Genomic DNA, 14,665 nt, shown 5'->3' on the forward strand with positions numbered 1-14,665 from the left:
CTACCTAAGGAGACCAAAGACCTGTATGCAGAAAACTAAAATACACTGATGAAAGAAATTAAAGATGATACAAACAGATGGAGAGATACACCATGTTCTTGGATTGGAAGAATCAACATTGAGAACATGACTATACTACGCAAAGCAATCTACAGACTCAATGCAATCCGTATCAAACTACTAATGGCATTTTTCACAGAACTAGAACAAAAAAATTTCACAGTTTGTATGGAAACAGAAAAGACCTCAAATAGTCAAAGCAATCTTGAGAAAAAAACGGAGTTGGGGGCTTCCCTGGTGGCACAGTGGTTGAGAATCTGCCTGCCAATGCAGGGGACATGGGTTCGAGCCCTGGTCTGGGAAGATCCCACATGCCGCAGAGCAACAGGGCCCGTGAGCCACAATTACTGAGTCTGCGCGTCTGGAGCCTGTGCCCCACAACAAGAGAGGCCGCGATAGTGAGAGGTCCATGCACCGCAATGAAGAGTGGCCCCCACTTGCCACAACTAGAGAAAGCCCTCACACAGAAACGAAGACCCAACACAGCCAAAAATTAAAAAAAAAAAAAAAAAAACGGAGTTGGAGGAATCAGGCTTCCTGACTTCAGAGTATACTACAAAGCTACAGTAATCAAGACAGTATGGTACTGGCACAAAAACAGAAATATAGACCAATAGAACAGGATAGAAAGCCCAGAGATAAACCCACGCACATATGGTCACCTAATTTTTGATAAAGGAGGCAAGAATATACAGTGGAGAAAAGACAGCCTCTTCAGTAAGTGGTGCTCGGAAAAGTGGACAGCTAAATGTAAAAGAATGAAATTAGAACACTCCCTAACACGATACACAAAAATAAACTCAAAATGGATTAGAGACCTAAATGTAAGACCATACACTATAAAACTCTTAGAGGAAAACATAGGAAGAACACTCCTTGACATAAATCACCACAAGATCTTTTCTGATCCCCCTCCTAGAGTAATGCAAATATAAACGAAAATAAACAAATGGGACCTAATGAAACTTAAAAGGTTTTGCAAAGCAAAGGAAAGTACAAACAAGACAAAAAGGCAACCCTCAGAATGGGAGAAAATATTTGCAAATGAATTAACGGACAAAGGATTAATCTCCAAAGTATATAAACAGCTCATACTACCCAATGTAAAATAGATAGCTAGTAGGAAGCAGCCGCATAGCACAGGGAGATCAGCTCTGTGCTTTGTGACCACCTAGAGGGGTGGGATAGGGAGGGTGGGAGGAAGACACAAGAGGGAGGAGATATGGGGATATATGTATATGTATAGCTGACTCACTTTGTTATAAAGCAGAAACTAACACACCATTATAAAGCAACTACACTCCAATAAAGATGTTAAAAAAAATCCAATCAAAAAATGGGCAGAAGACTTAAATTGACATTTCTCCAAAGAAGACATACAGATGGCCAAGAAGCACACGAAAAGCTGCTCAACATCAGTAATTATTAGAGAAATGCAAATCAAAACTACAGTGAGGTATCACCTCACACCAGTTAGAATGGGCATCAGCAGAAAATCTACAAACAACAAATGCTGGAGAGGGTGTGGAGAAAAGGGAACCCTCTTGCACTGTTGTTGGGAATGTAAATTGATACAGTCACTATGGAGAACAGTATGGAGGTTCCATAAAAAAGAAAAAATAGGTGGGCAGGACTTCTGCCGGAAATGGAGTGGTCTGGGAAATCTCCGAGCTGAATTCAGGCCAGGTTTTTCCCTGCAGGTTTGGCTTGTGGGCTGGGTGAAGATGGCTTGCGCCGCTGCGCAGTCCCCGGCCGACCAGGACAGGCTCATTTGTATCTATCCTGCTTATTTAAATAACAAGAAGACCATAGCGGAGGGGCAGCAAATCCCCATAAGTAAGGCTGTTGAAAATCCTACAGCTACAAAACAAAACAAAAAAAACAAACAAAAAAAACCAAAAAATAGAATCACCATATGACCCAGCAATTCCACTACTGGGCATATACCCAGAGAAAATCATAATTCAAAAAGACACATGCCGGGCTTCCCTGGTGGCGCAGTGGTTGAGAATCTGCCTGCTAATGCAGGGGACACAGGTTCGAGCCCTGGTCTGGGAAGATCCCACATGCCGCGGAGCGGCTGGGCCCGTGAGCCACAACTACTGAGCCTGCGCGTCTGGAGCCTGTGCCCCGCAACGGGAGGGGCCGCGATAGTGAAAGGCCCGCGCACCGCGATGAAGAGCGGTCCCCGCACCGCGACGAAGAGTGGCCCCCACTTGCCGCAACTAGAGAAAGCCCTCGCACGAACCGAAGACCCAGCACAGCCAAAAAAAAAAAAAAAAAAAAAAAAAAAAAAAAGACACATGCCCCCCAATGTTCATTGCAGCACTATTTACCTTAGCCAGGTCATGGAAACAACCTAAATGTCCACTGACAGACGAATGGATAAAGAAGTTGTGGTACATATATACAATGGAATATTACTCAGCCATAAAAAGGAACGATATTGGGTCATTTGTAGAGACGTGGATGGATCTAGAGACTGTCATACAGAGTGAAGTAAGTCAGAAAGAGAAAAACAAATATCATATATTAACGCATATATGAAGATCCTAGAAAAATGGTACAGGTGAACCGGTTTGCAGGGCAGAAATAGAGACTCAGATGTTGAGAACAAATGTATGGACACCAAGGGCGAAAGTGATGGGGGGGTGGGGGGTGGGATGAACTGGGAGATTGGGATTGACATATATACACTAATATGTATAAAATAGATAACTAGTAAGAACCTGCTGTATAAAAAATAAATAAAATAAAATTAAAATATTTTTAAAAAGTTGCTCTTCCCTGTATTCTGTTCCTTGGTTCTACAATTTGGTAATCATTTTATTTCAATTCAATAAATATTTCTTCAATAACGTACCAGGTCTGTTAGGCCCTAGGAATAGCAGATGGGGTATGTCATTTTCACATGTATATGAAATATTAATTTATTTATGAAAATATGTGAAAGACATACGAAGTATTCATATATATAACAACAGAATTGATAGATGCTGTATTAACTATATGAAAAAAGCACTATGGGAATCCTAAAGAGGAAGATGTGAAGAGAAACTTGATCAATCATGTTAGAGGAAGAATGGAATTATCTTTCTATTCTCTCTATAAAAATATAAAATATGAAGAGGCAATCAAAGAATACATAGCCAAAAAAATGTAGAAAATAAGTATTATAGAGACATGTGGAACAGCTAATTTATAAAAATATTGTTATTTTTCTGGATTTAGGGACGTTTGTATTATTTGTTAGCTTCAAAAATTTTGTAGATAGTTGTGTTTTTTTCATTTCAAATATTCACATTTGTGCCCAATTTTGTATTTTTTAATTAAAGAGGTTCCCCCTCACTGTATAAACTTCAGGTGCCCCACCAGTTGAATCCACTGGAGGGTCTGTAATTTGCTAGGATATGTCAGTGCTAAGGATATATCCATCAGTGAACAAAAATAGAGGGGAGAAAACTCTCTTGTGAAGCTTACATTCTAGTTGTGAGAGACAGACAAAACAAAAATGTAATAAACAAGGAAATTAAACAGTATGTCAGAAGGTAAGTGCCATGGAAAAAGTGCAGAAGGGTTAAGGGGATGACAGTGCAAGGCAGGGAGCGTTGGGTGGGTGGTCAGAGTAGGTAAGCCTCATACAGAAGCAAAGAATTGAAGGATCTGGTAATTGATAATATCAATGGAGTCTAGTTAAGTATATAAGTTTAGTGGTGCTTCATTATTCTATTACTCAGGCCCCCAGTTTAGAATATTTGAAGTAAAATAATTCCAAAGTCACAGTAGTAGGAGGGTAAAGCAGTAACAGTTGGACTGGGGTGAAGAATTGAATAGCTGCGTGGGACATTAATCTTAGAGACTGGTACTGAACAACAGAGGGGCACTAAAACATCACTGGAAAATAATAAAATGGGGAATACTGTATTTACTAGAACTTCTTTGGAGGGGGGAGGTGAGACTCCCAAGTGGCACAGCTCTTAAGGAGATTCAGTCTGATGAACTGTCAGGTTGTATTGCGGGGTAGGGTGAGACAAATATGGAACCGTATCCGAAATATTCAGGGCAACAGAAGGCTGAGTGCTGCCACCAAGAGTTGTCCTTTCCCACCCTCCTCACCCACTTAGCATTCGATCTTTCCTCTAAATAAAAGTTGGGAAAACAGCCAAAAATGTAAGTTTAAAGTATATATTGTTAGTCTGCCCTAGAAATAATAAAAAAATGAGAATTGGACTATAATTGTGAAAAATGTAAACGTTCTTAGAGCATCACATATTCTTTTTTATATTGGTAGCTGTTGTATAGTAGAAAGACAAACGGACGAGTCAGAACTGGATATGAGTTCTGACTCTGCCACTTAGCTGATTTGCCTTGGGCAAATCAGAAGGGGAAAAACTAAGATTTATCATCTATGAAACGGGGATAATAATAAGTTTCTTTTATGACAATTAGTGAGATAATTGTGTTTAAATGAACTTTTTAATCAACAAAGTATCGTCCCAGTTGTTTGGCATAATAATAAAGCTACAAGGTAGTTCATAGTTGCTAGGTAAGGATCACAGTTATGAGGTGTATAATAGTTCAAGTTGCAATTATCAACCAACAGTTAAGACAGTGCAGAATGCTTTAAAATCTCTATTTATAGGCTGTCTTCATATAGCTTCAAGAAAGCAATCTAACACTCTTTAACATCTTTTACTAGGACTTTATAACAAGAGACACATACATCTTGTACCTCAAAAGTAGAAGAGGTATTTTTTCTTACTAACTTGAATGAATACTGAAGGAGTGACCCTTAACCAAATGAAGGTTCAGTATCAAAAATAACTGGCTATTTTCCCCGAATTGCCGGCTAGGTAGAGTGATTCTTAAATGATACTTCTTGTCAGCAAGAAAGAAGATCCCAAGAATGAACAAAAATAGCCTCTGTTCAACAGCTGTGATGTCTATAATTTATAAGCTGTGATCACCTCTCATCGGATTGTCTTGGTGTCCAAGCAAGAATGGATGCATGTTTGTCATTTGTATATTTATCACTTCTCAGAAAACAAATTTTTGTTACATCTTATTCTTTCTGATCAATACATTTTTCTCTTTACCTATAAATAGTGAGATGAGACTTACTGTATGGGGAATGTGACCTTGAAACTCTACTGTCAGACACAAAGTTAAAAATGTTCAGCTAATCCTTAAACATTTATTCTCAATCACTAAAGCACTAAAAGACAGGCAACACTGAAGAATAGGGCATGCAAGGAAGGAAAGAAAGAAGAAAAGAAGGAAGGGAGGGAGGAGGAAGCGATAATCACTTCATTTACCATACCTCGGCAGTCTTTAAATGCTCTGCCTGGATGTCACGCTTCTAGTTACCTCTTACCGGTTTTCTTCCCCGCCCCCCCCCTTTCAATCTTTATCTTTAATTTGTGTCCTTATATAGCTCTTGCTCTTCATAATTCTTTGTCCCTTAGGTATCTTACTTCCCATGCTCACCGCATTCAGTTTCTCTCTCCATTTCTTTCACTGTTTCCCTCTTGTGAAGCTCTACCACAAACTATTCCTACGCTATATATTTATGTAAGTATGCGTTAAAATACAATCGAGCAAATATTGGGACTGATTGACCGGAGAACTTTGTGCAAACTAGTTAAAATTGAGAGCTCTGGGGGAGAGGGTCTCCTCCATCTCCAGGGCAAAATAATTGAGAATTAGAAAGTACGTAGAGGAGGACCACTGAAGCCAGCACAGAATCGGGTTCTCTATTGCGCTGTGACCTGTATCAAAACACTCAGCCCGTGACTCAAGAAACTTCCTTGTGGCTCTCCTCCGACTGACCTTCGATCAATGCCCTTCCCCACCGTCTCCAGCCCCCACTTCCCTTGGACCCACACGCTGCTTTTCACGTCCCTCTCTCCTCACACTTCAGGCCTGTTTCTTCTCCAGATTCTACTTCCATCTCTTTCCATTCTCTAAGATTCGGACCAAATCTCACCCTCTCTTTTCCACTCCCTCCGGTTCTCCTGCTCACGGGCCCCCTAACCCGGCTCCCCCCTTTGGGCTCCTCCCCCAGGTAGCGGGGCGCCATCCTGCCCCTCACCCCTCCCGCGCACACCTGTCTGCCTCCGACCCTCCCCGCACGGAGCTCACGCCCTCCCTCCACTCCTCCCGCAGCACTCGGCGTCCCGCGCCCACCCCGGCCGCCCGCCCCGGGGGCTGGGCGCGCACACGCCCCCCGCCCCGCCCACCTGCTCGTGGGCCCCCCGCCCCGCCTCGCCTGGTCCCCGGCGTCTCGGGCCCCCGCCCCCCGCGGGCCCGCTGCACTGTGGGTAGGCGGCGGCGGCAGCACAGAAGAGCTCGCGGCGGCGGCGGCGGCGGAGCGGGCGGCGGAGCGAGGCTGCGCGCGCCGAACATGGCTGAGAAGCAGAAGCACGACGGGCGGGTGAAGATCGGACACTACGTGCTGGGGGACACGCTGGGCGTCGGCACCTTCGGCAAAGTGAAGAGTTGAGTACGCGCCGAGGCCGCCGCGCCGAGCTGCCAACCTCGCGGGAGGCCGAGCCCCGGAGCCCCGGAGCCCCGGAGCCCCGGAGCCCGGGAGCCCCGGGCCGTGGGCGGGCGGCTGGCAGCGGGTGGCGGGGCCTGGCGGCAGGTGGAGTGGCCCCACCCGGGCCGCGCGGAGCCTGGGGACCCCGGGAGGGCAGCGGGCAGCGCCTCGCCCCGCGGCAGCTGCGGGCGCCGGGCGAGGGGGCGCGGGCGTCGCGGGGTCCAGGGCCGGCGCCCACCGCGCTTCTCCTGGCCGTCCTCAGTGCCCTCCTCTGTGAAGCCGGGAGACTGTGCTATAGGGCGAGGTGCCTTCCAGCTGGGAGGCTGTATGGATAGGACTGGGGAATGACCCACGTTCCTGATGGTGGAGTTTCCATTTCGTGCCAGGTGCCCAGTTAGGTGCTTCACGTGTGATCTCCTTTAATCCTTATAGCAGGTGCAGGTGTTATCTTCACCTTAAACGGGAGAAAACGGGGACCCCTAGGGGTCTAGGAACGTGCTCAAGGTCACACCGAAATTGGCAGAACCGTGATGAAGGTCTAAAATGTCCTCTAATTTTGGCCAGGCTGGGCGGTTCCTGACATCCCGATTCTTTCGTGCTCCCAGACTCTGGGTTGGTGGGGATGACAGTTTAGGGGATGCTCCCGGGGCAAGAGCGGGGTGGGTCTTTCTGATGCCTGTGTGAAACGCTGGAATGCAGCTGGCTTGGGTCAGGGCTTAATCAGAACTGGGAGGTCTGAAGGTTGGTTGGTGTTTGTAAAATGGTTCTAGGAAGGCTTCTGGGATGGGGAGGACGGGGATGGGGATCTTGGAGGATGTAGGGCTGAGGCCAGAACTGCTAAGACATGCTCTGCTGAGGTCTGTATTCTTGGTGATAGGATCCCATTTTGGGTGTAGTAAAACAGGCTGGTTTTGAAATTTCTTTACTTCTTACTAGTTAAGTATTGAACTTCCCTGTTTTTCTTGTTAATAAGGCTCACGTGGGATTTAATTAATTTGTCCTCTCTCCAGAACTAGAACGAGCTTATTAAAAATACTTCTCTTTTGATTGTTGCAAATCCAATATTATAAGTAAAATGTTTGCTTTTTCTTTTCTTTTTGCAGGGGAAATATTAGGTAGGCAGTTTGGAGATTTTATTGAGGCGTCTATTTCCTTAAAAAATCGTATTTTAACCTTAAATCAAGGCTGTTAAATGGATAGAAGAGACTTGTTCATTCCTGTGGCAAGGATTAGCTCTTATTTATTTCCACGTGTCTGATACCCTTTCGTTTGTTCAGAAAACACTTATTGAGTGCCTACAATGTGCCAGGCACTGTTCTAGGTAATGGGGATACCCTAGGAACAAAATCAGATTAAAATCTCTCCTTTTGTGAAGCTTGTTTTCTAGTAGGGGAAGACAAACAATAATTGCAATATGTATATAAAATATTCAATATACAGTATTTTTAGTACTATTGAGAAAAATTAATCAGAGAAGGGAGGATAGGGAGTTTAGTGAGGTTAGCAATTTTCAATAAGGTTGTCAGGCAAGGCCTCACAGACAGAGTGGTATTTATGTAAAGACCTCAAGTTTGTAAAATTCTTTGAAGTCCTGTGAGGGCTGTGAAGTCCTGGCTTAGGTTTGAAAGACATCATAAAGTGGACAGTTAGGAGAATATATTTAGAATGAATATAGGAGGATTCAGGAATTGGATTAATGCCTGTGACATTACTAAGGACTATTGTGTTTTGACGTTATACCCTCAAACCTTTGCCATCTAGACATGTACACTCTCCAGGTTATATAATGTACCCTACGCCCTTTCAAATTGTGTTAAAATTTTTGTCTTTTTAAATTCTTCTGTAATCTGAATGTTGGCTAAAACACCCATCAGATCAATCGGTCCATTGTCATAGGACAACTTAAATATCTTTTTTGTATATATTCTTGAGCTGCTTCTAGGCACTGACTTCTTAAAATATCAACCAACAGAGGTACTTTGATTTATGAGAAATCCTTTTCCTGGAGGACCCCTTCCCAGTGAGCAACCAACTGGAGGGGTGTTCCTAACACTATATTAGCACTTCTCCAAAGTTAGGCTGTGGTTTCCCATCCAAGGTTAGAATTAGTACAATTGCTTAATAAAAATTATATAAGTTGCTGCAGTCTAAAGTTACTCATTTACAGTTGACCCTGGAACAACACGAGTTTGAACTGCACAGGTCTACTCCTACAGCAGACTTTTTTCACTAAATACATACTACCGTGTTATACAGTCCCAGGTTGGTTGACTCCTAGAATGCGGAATCATGGTTACTGCAGGCAGACTGTAAAGTTAAATACAGGTTTTCAACTGCCTGGGGTTCAGTGCCCCTAACTCCGGTGTCGTTCAAGGTCACTTGTAATTCTTTAAGGGACTAGAAACAAAAGCACATGCATTTTAAACACAGCTTTATTCAGGTGTATTTTACATATCATAAAATTTACCCATTCCAAGTGTACAATTCAGTGATTTTTAGTAACTACCAAATGGTACAGCCATCATCATAAATCGATTTTAGAACATTTTCATCACTGCAGTAAGTTTCCTCATGCCCATTTATAGTTAACCCTCAGCCTTAGGAAACTGCTAATCTGTTTCCTGTCTGGATAAATCTGCTTTCTCTGGACATTTCTTATAAATGAGATCATTCAGTATGGAGTCTCTTGTGTCTGACTTATTTAACAATGCTTTTGAGGTTCATGCATGACACAGCATGTGTCAGTAGTTTGTTCCTTTTTATTGCTGAATAATATTCGATTGCATGAGTATGCCACATTCTGCCTATGCAGTCACCCGTTGATGGTCATTGTTTTCTGTTTGGGGCTATTACACATAATGCCACCACAAACGTTCACATGCAAATCTTTGTGTGGACATATGTTCTCGTACACATTGGGTAGATACCTAAGAGCAGAATTGTTGGGTCACATCATAGTTTTATTTTTAGCTTTTGGGGAAACTGCAGACTTTTCCAAAGTGGTTGTACCATTTTACAATCCCACCAACAATGTATGAGGGTTCTTATTTCTCCAAATCCTAAGATTTGTTTATTGTCATCTTATTATAGCTGTTCTAGGAGGTGTGAAATGGTATCTCATTGGGGTTTCAGTTTGCACTTTCCTAGTGACTAATGATGCTGAACATCTCTTCATGTACTGATTAGCCATTTGTGTGTCTCCTTGGGTGAAATGTCTATTCATATATTTAGTTCATTTGTTGAGTTGTTTGTTTTAAGTTGAGTTTATAAGAATGTTTTTTTTTTTATAAATTCTGGGTACAAGTCCCTTACTGCAAATATTTTCTCCAGGTCAGTTGTTTGACTTTTCATTTTCTTAATGGTGTCTTTTAAAGTATAAATGTTTTGAATTTTTATGAGGTCCAGTTTATTGACTTTTTTCCTTTTATGGATGATGCTTTTGGTGTTATATTTAAGAAATCTTTGCTTTGGGTTTCAAGGATTTGCTCATTTTTTTTAAAATAAATGTTTTATTGTTTTAGCTCTTACATTTACATCTATGACCCATTTTGAGTTAATATTTGAATATGGTGTAAGATGAGTTTCTAAGGCCAACGTTTTGAATATGGATATCCAATTGTCCCAGCACCGTTTGTTGAAAATACATGCATTTTTATTTGGTATAGATTTAGACTTTGTAAATTTAATTTCTACTAAAAAACTTAGTAGTAAATGATTTAGTTTTATATGGCTATAAAAACATGGAAATGGAGGAATGATGAATATTTTGTGTGCCTTCTCTCTTAACTATTATGTTATTTACAGATATTGAAAGTTTAACTTCAGTTGTTGATGTATCAATTTACAGACCAAAGTTAGGTACAGTAAACAAAAATGGAAATAACTAGTTTTCATTTAATAGTACTGGTTTCAAGCTATTTTTAAAAAGCATATGGAAATCCTTCTATTTGTTGGTAAATAATTGAAGCCTTATTTAAAATATTCTAAATTGATTTTTCTCCATTGTTCTAGTGTAAGAGTACAAGGAGAGTGCTTATGGAAACAGATTATGTGGGCTGACAGGGTTTAGAAGTAATGCTTTTTATCTAGTTAAATTTTTTTCTGTATATTGATTGTTTTGGTTCTTACTCTTTCCAGGGTAAGGTAGAACTTCTGTTTAAGAGCTCTTGTAATTAGACTTGCTCAGTTCTTATCTAAATAATGAACATGATAGAAATTCTAGAATAGATCTGGTGTTTGTGTTATACACTGGTTGAAGAAAAAAAATGTTTTTAATATAATGGTAATTATTTGTTTAAAAAGAAGCCTGTATTTTCGAGGTGAGGACTGATAGATTTGGTTTATGAAATAATTACTCTTCATTGGAATTGTACACCATAGGATCCTTTGTAGTCAGAGTAGCCTTCTCTAGTCAACAGGGTCTCATCAAGGCATTACTTTTTCTGTTTTTCAAATAGCTATGTGCATGGTTCACAGAATTGGCTTTCAAGAAATTAAGTAAATATTTTATTAGTTCCCCACTTATTTTTTAGATAACAGGAAAGATAAGCAAATGGAAAAATTTTTATTAATTTTTTTAAACAAGTAATGTTACTTTTTTGAAATGTAAGTAGCAAGTCCTAAATGATAAATTAGATTTTGGACAACTGCCTGGTCAGTTGGTGGGCCTCAGAGTTACACCTATGGTGTTTAGGGCCCACACTGGCATTGTTTTTGACTCTCTTGTAGTATCAAGGCCCTAAACAAGACATTTAACCTCTCTGGGCTTTGTTTTCTTCTTCTTCTAAAGCACGGCACTAGAACGTGAAATTTGTGAGGTCTTTTACAACTTATTTTTTAAAGATTTAATTTCAAAAAATGGGAGCGTTTAATTGTTCCTTCTGGCTTAATGGAAATTTGAATTACTGAAGACCAGAGCTGAAATAAAGATGTAATATAAAGCAAAAGAAAAGGGAAACACATTTGTAACACTTTAGTGATAAAAGCTACAACTTGAATCAGTTTTTACTATGTTTACTATATACACATTTGATTTTATTTATTCCCCAGAGTAATCCTGCATTTGATATTATCTCCATTTTACTAATGTAGATATTGAGAATCAGCTACTTTAAGTAATTTATCCAAGGTCATGGTGCTAGTAAGTGGCAGAAATGGCAAATTCAGGGTTCTCTGATGCAAGTCTGTGGTATATGGAATGGAAAGTAAAAGTGCATAGTGTGATATCTTTTGAGTTTCAAACCTACAAGGATATAATTTTTACATGTCCATAGATATTTATCAAGGATTAAGAAAATAAGATTTAAATGTATTTGTTTTAATCCAAATTTACAGCCAATAACAGTTTTTTTGAAACTCCATATGGATGGTTAAAAATTATATTTTCATATAAATTTTACTCTGGTGCCTTAATCCATTCCATTTTTTACATGATAAATTTACTGAATTCTGACAGTTTTAACCCAAATTTTTAAAAATACCAGGTATTTCAGGGTTCCCCCCCAATTATGAAAATAACCTTGACTAAAGATTACCAGTAACCGTTAGTAAACAGACAAAAGAGAATTTGTAAAAAAAATAACTTGATGTCCTAGGAAGAAAGAACATTGGTTTAGGAAGGCATTAGCTGGGGATTTTAATTCCATACCACAGCCAGTTATATGAATTTGGGAAAACCGTTAAACTTCTCTGGGCCTGTTTCCTCCTTTGTAAAATGGCAATAACAACACTTGGCCTACCTGCTTTCTAGAATATTTTTGAGCATTAAATGAGTTGAGGCACTAAAATGGCTTTAAAAAATAAATTGCCGTACAAATAGATGGCACTGTTGTGGAGATGACTAGATACACAGCCATTGTGAGTGAATCCTGCACCCTGTGTGAGGTGTTAATAAGGGCTTGCTGATTGCAATTCTGATTGCAACATTGAGACAGAGCTTTTATAATCTGCCCTTATTTTTTGGTTGCTGGTTGCTGCATTGGAAAGTTCCCAATGACTAATTCATTTGTGCTATATGATAATTATTAATGTTTATATTAAAAATGCGGTATCCTTTTTGGTTAAGCCATGAAATTTGTTTTTTCACAAATATGGAAAATGAATAAAATAGAAATGAAATGGAAATAACTGAATGTTCATGTAAGTTGCTAGCTGAACTGATTTTACTTTTGAAAATATGCAAATTCTAAACAACTGTTAAACAATACTTCCAAATAATGAAGCTATATATTTTCTGAAATACTAGAACATTAGTGTTGGAATGAAAATCAATTCATCATATCTCTCAAACAATTAAGTAAACAGTGTGCTATTTAGGGTTTTGTTTTTTGGTTTTGCTGATTTACATATTGTTTTTTATGATTTCAACATAGGTAATTTTGTCCTTAGTGCTGCATGGATTTTGTTTATTTTGTGTAATCCATTGAGTCTCAAAAGATATTTTTCCATAGGAAACAATGTTATAAATGATGGATAGATTTCAGGTTAAGTCCACAAAGGCAACATGGTATATAGCATAGAGAACACTGGATTTTAGAAGGCCTGGTGTGGAAGTTTGCTGTTATATAAGCCAGCTATGCGGCCTTAAGCCAAAGTCACTTGATCTCTAAAAAAGGAAATAAGACTATATGTTCTTTTATACTGTTAAGAGTAGTACAGAAGAAAATGTAGGTGAAAAGATACAAGTACTTAACTTTTAGGTACTTTATATATACTTGGGTCCTATTATGTACTTAAACCTGTAATTTGCTGAACTCTGAGAATAATCTGTGATCTGGTTCTGAGACCAGAATTTATTTGATGAGGAGGAGGAAGAGTTTACTATCTCCTGTTTTATTTTTCCCTGGTCTTCTTTCCGATTTCATTTGAATATTTTCATTAATCTAATTCTCTAGACGCTGCTCACTTATCACCATCTTCTGTACACCATGCGTATGTATGCAATGCATATATGCAAACATGTAACAGATGTATATTCCAGGTCTCATGGTAGTGATCATAGAACTCTTGGAAGAAGGAGGCAAAGCTGGAAAAGGGAGGAGGATGTGAGCAGCAGTTGGCAGTTTTTATGTGTGGCTTGTTGTCAAGGTTCTACTTACAGTAGAACCAAAATAATACATGCAGTTCATTTTTTGTCGAACTATGGAAAATGCAGACTCTGAGCTAAAAATGCCTTTCTACAAACTTTCTCCTAACATATCTATGTAAATTAGAAAGGATTTTTGTAATTCATCATATACTGAGGAAATTACTTCAATTCTGTGGACTCTTTCCCTTTCCCACGCTGACACAGCACTGCTTTATCTAGGTTTTTTTGTTTTTTGTTTTGCTTGTTTGTTTTTTGTAAGAACATGCCAAAATATTCACTTACCTCCTGGTCCATGTTAACCTTCCTTAAAGCATTTCGTACTGTTTTGTAATGATAATACTGCCCCATTTATTCTTCTGAGATTCCTGTGGTTTCCTTGATGATAGAGAAAATATTTTATAGAGAAAGCAGTTAATTTTTTGAAGCCAGGTAGATAATTTAATTGGATCTAACAGAAGATCTAATCTCAAATCCTTTAAGGGATAAGGAGAAAGTGGGCACACAAGACCCCTAAAATACTGAATGGGTTATGAAAGTGAGAGCCAATCTCCCTAGTATATTTATTAGATGCAGATATAAGAGCAAACACTTTGAATCAGGTTGAATAGATTTTTATCTATTATTTAAACCATTGAAATGCATGTGCAAAGCAATGTGTTTATTTTTATATGTGGTGAACCATTTTATTTTTAGTTTGGTGTTATTAAGGAAAGAATTTGAGGCAGTGCTTATCTCTGCTAATAATAGAAACCTTCACCCCTTCAAGGGAACAGTATTCTTGCTTAAGTGGTGTCTTATGGTTAACAATGTTTGCCTCTGATAAATTTTACTGTATTTCTTTTGGTGATGCTTTAGTTTTTAAAGTGTTAATAATTCCTTTTTTAATTTGCCCTTAGTTTTTTTAAACAGCCTTTTATATAATCATCAAATCTTGCTGTAATGTCTCTTATCCTGAATGCTTGTGTATCAGTTTATTAAAA

General features: G+C 39.4%; 1 protein-coding gene across 4 annotated transcripts in view; it reads left to right on the top strand.

Moving 5' to 3' along the window:
- The first annotated feature begins 6,380 nt into the window (after positions 1 to 6,380).
- PRKAA2 (protein kinase AMP-activated catalytic subunit alpha 2) overlaps positions 6,381 to 14,665 on the top strand; it is a 66,244-nt gene continuing 57,959 nt past the window's right edge. For 2 of the 4 annotated variants that reach the window (XM_036842290.1, XM_036842298.1), the window contains exon 1: positions 6,471 to 6,557. Coding sequence is in view for 1 of the 4 variants with exons in the window: in XM_036842281.1 (XP_036698176.1) it covers positions 6,464 to 6,557 (94 nt within the window). In the remaining 3 variants the exon portion in view is untranslated. Of the gene's footprint in view, positions 6,558 to 14,665 lie in introns of all 4 variants that reach the window. The other 2 variants (XM_036842281.1, XM_036842307.1) reach the window with 2 other exon arrangements.

Source organism: Balaenoptera musculus, chromosome 1, assembly GCF_009873245.2.
Source record: "Balaenoptera musculus isolate JJ_BM4_2016_0621 chromosome 1, mBalMus1.pri.v3, whole genome shotgun sequence".
NCBI classification, from domain to species: Eukaryota; Metazoa; Chordata; class Mammalia; order Artiodactyla; family Balaenopteridae; genus Balaenoptera; species Balaenoptera musculus.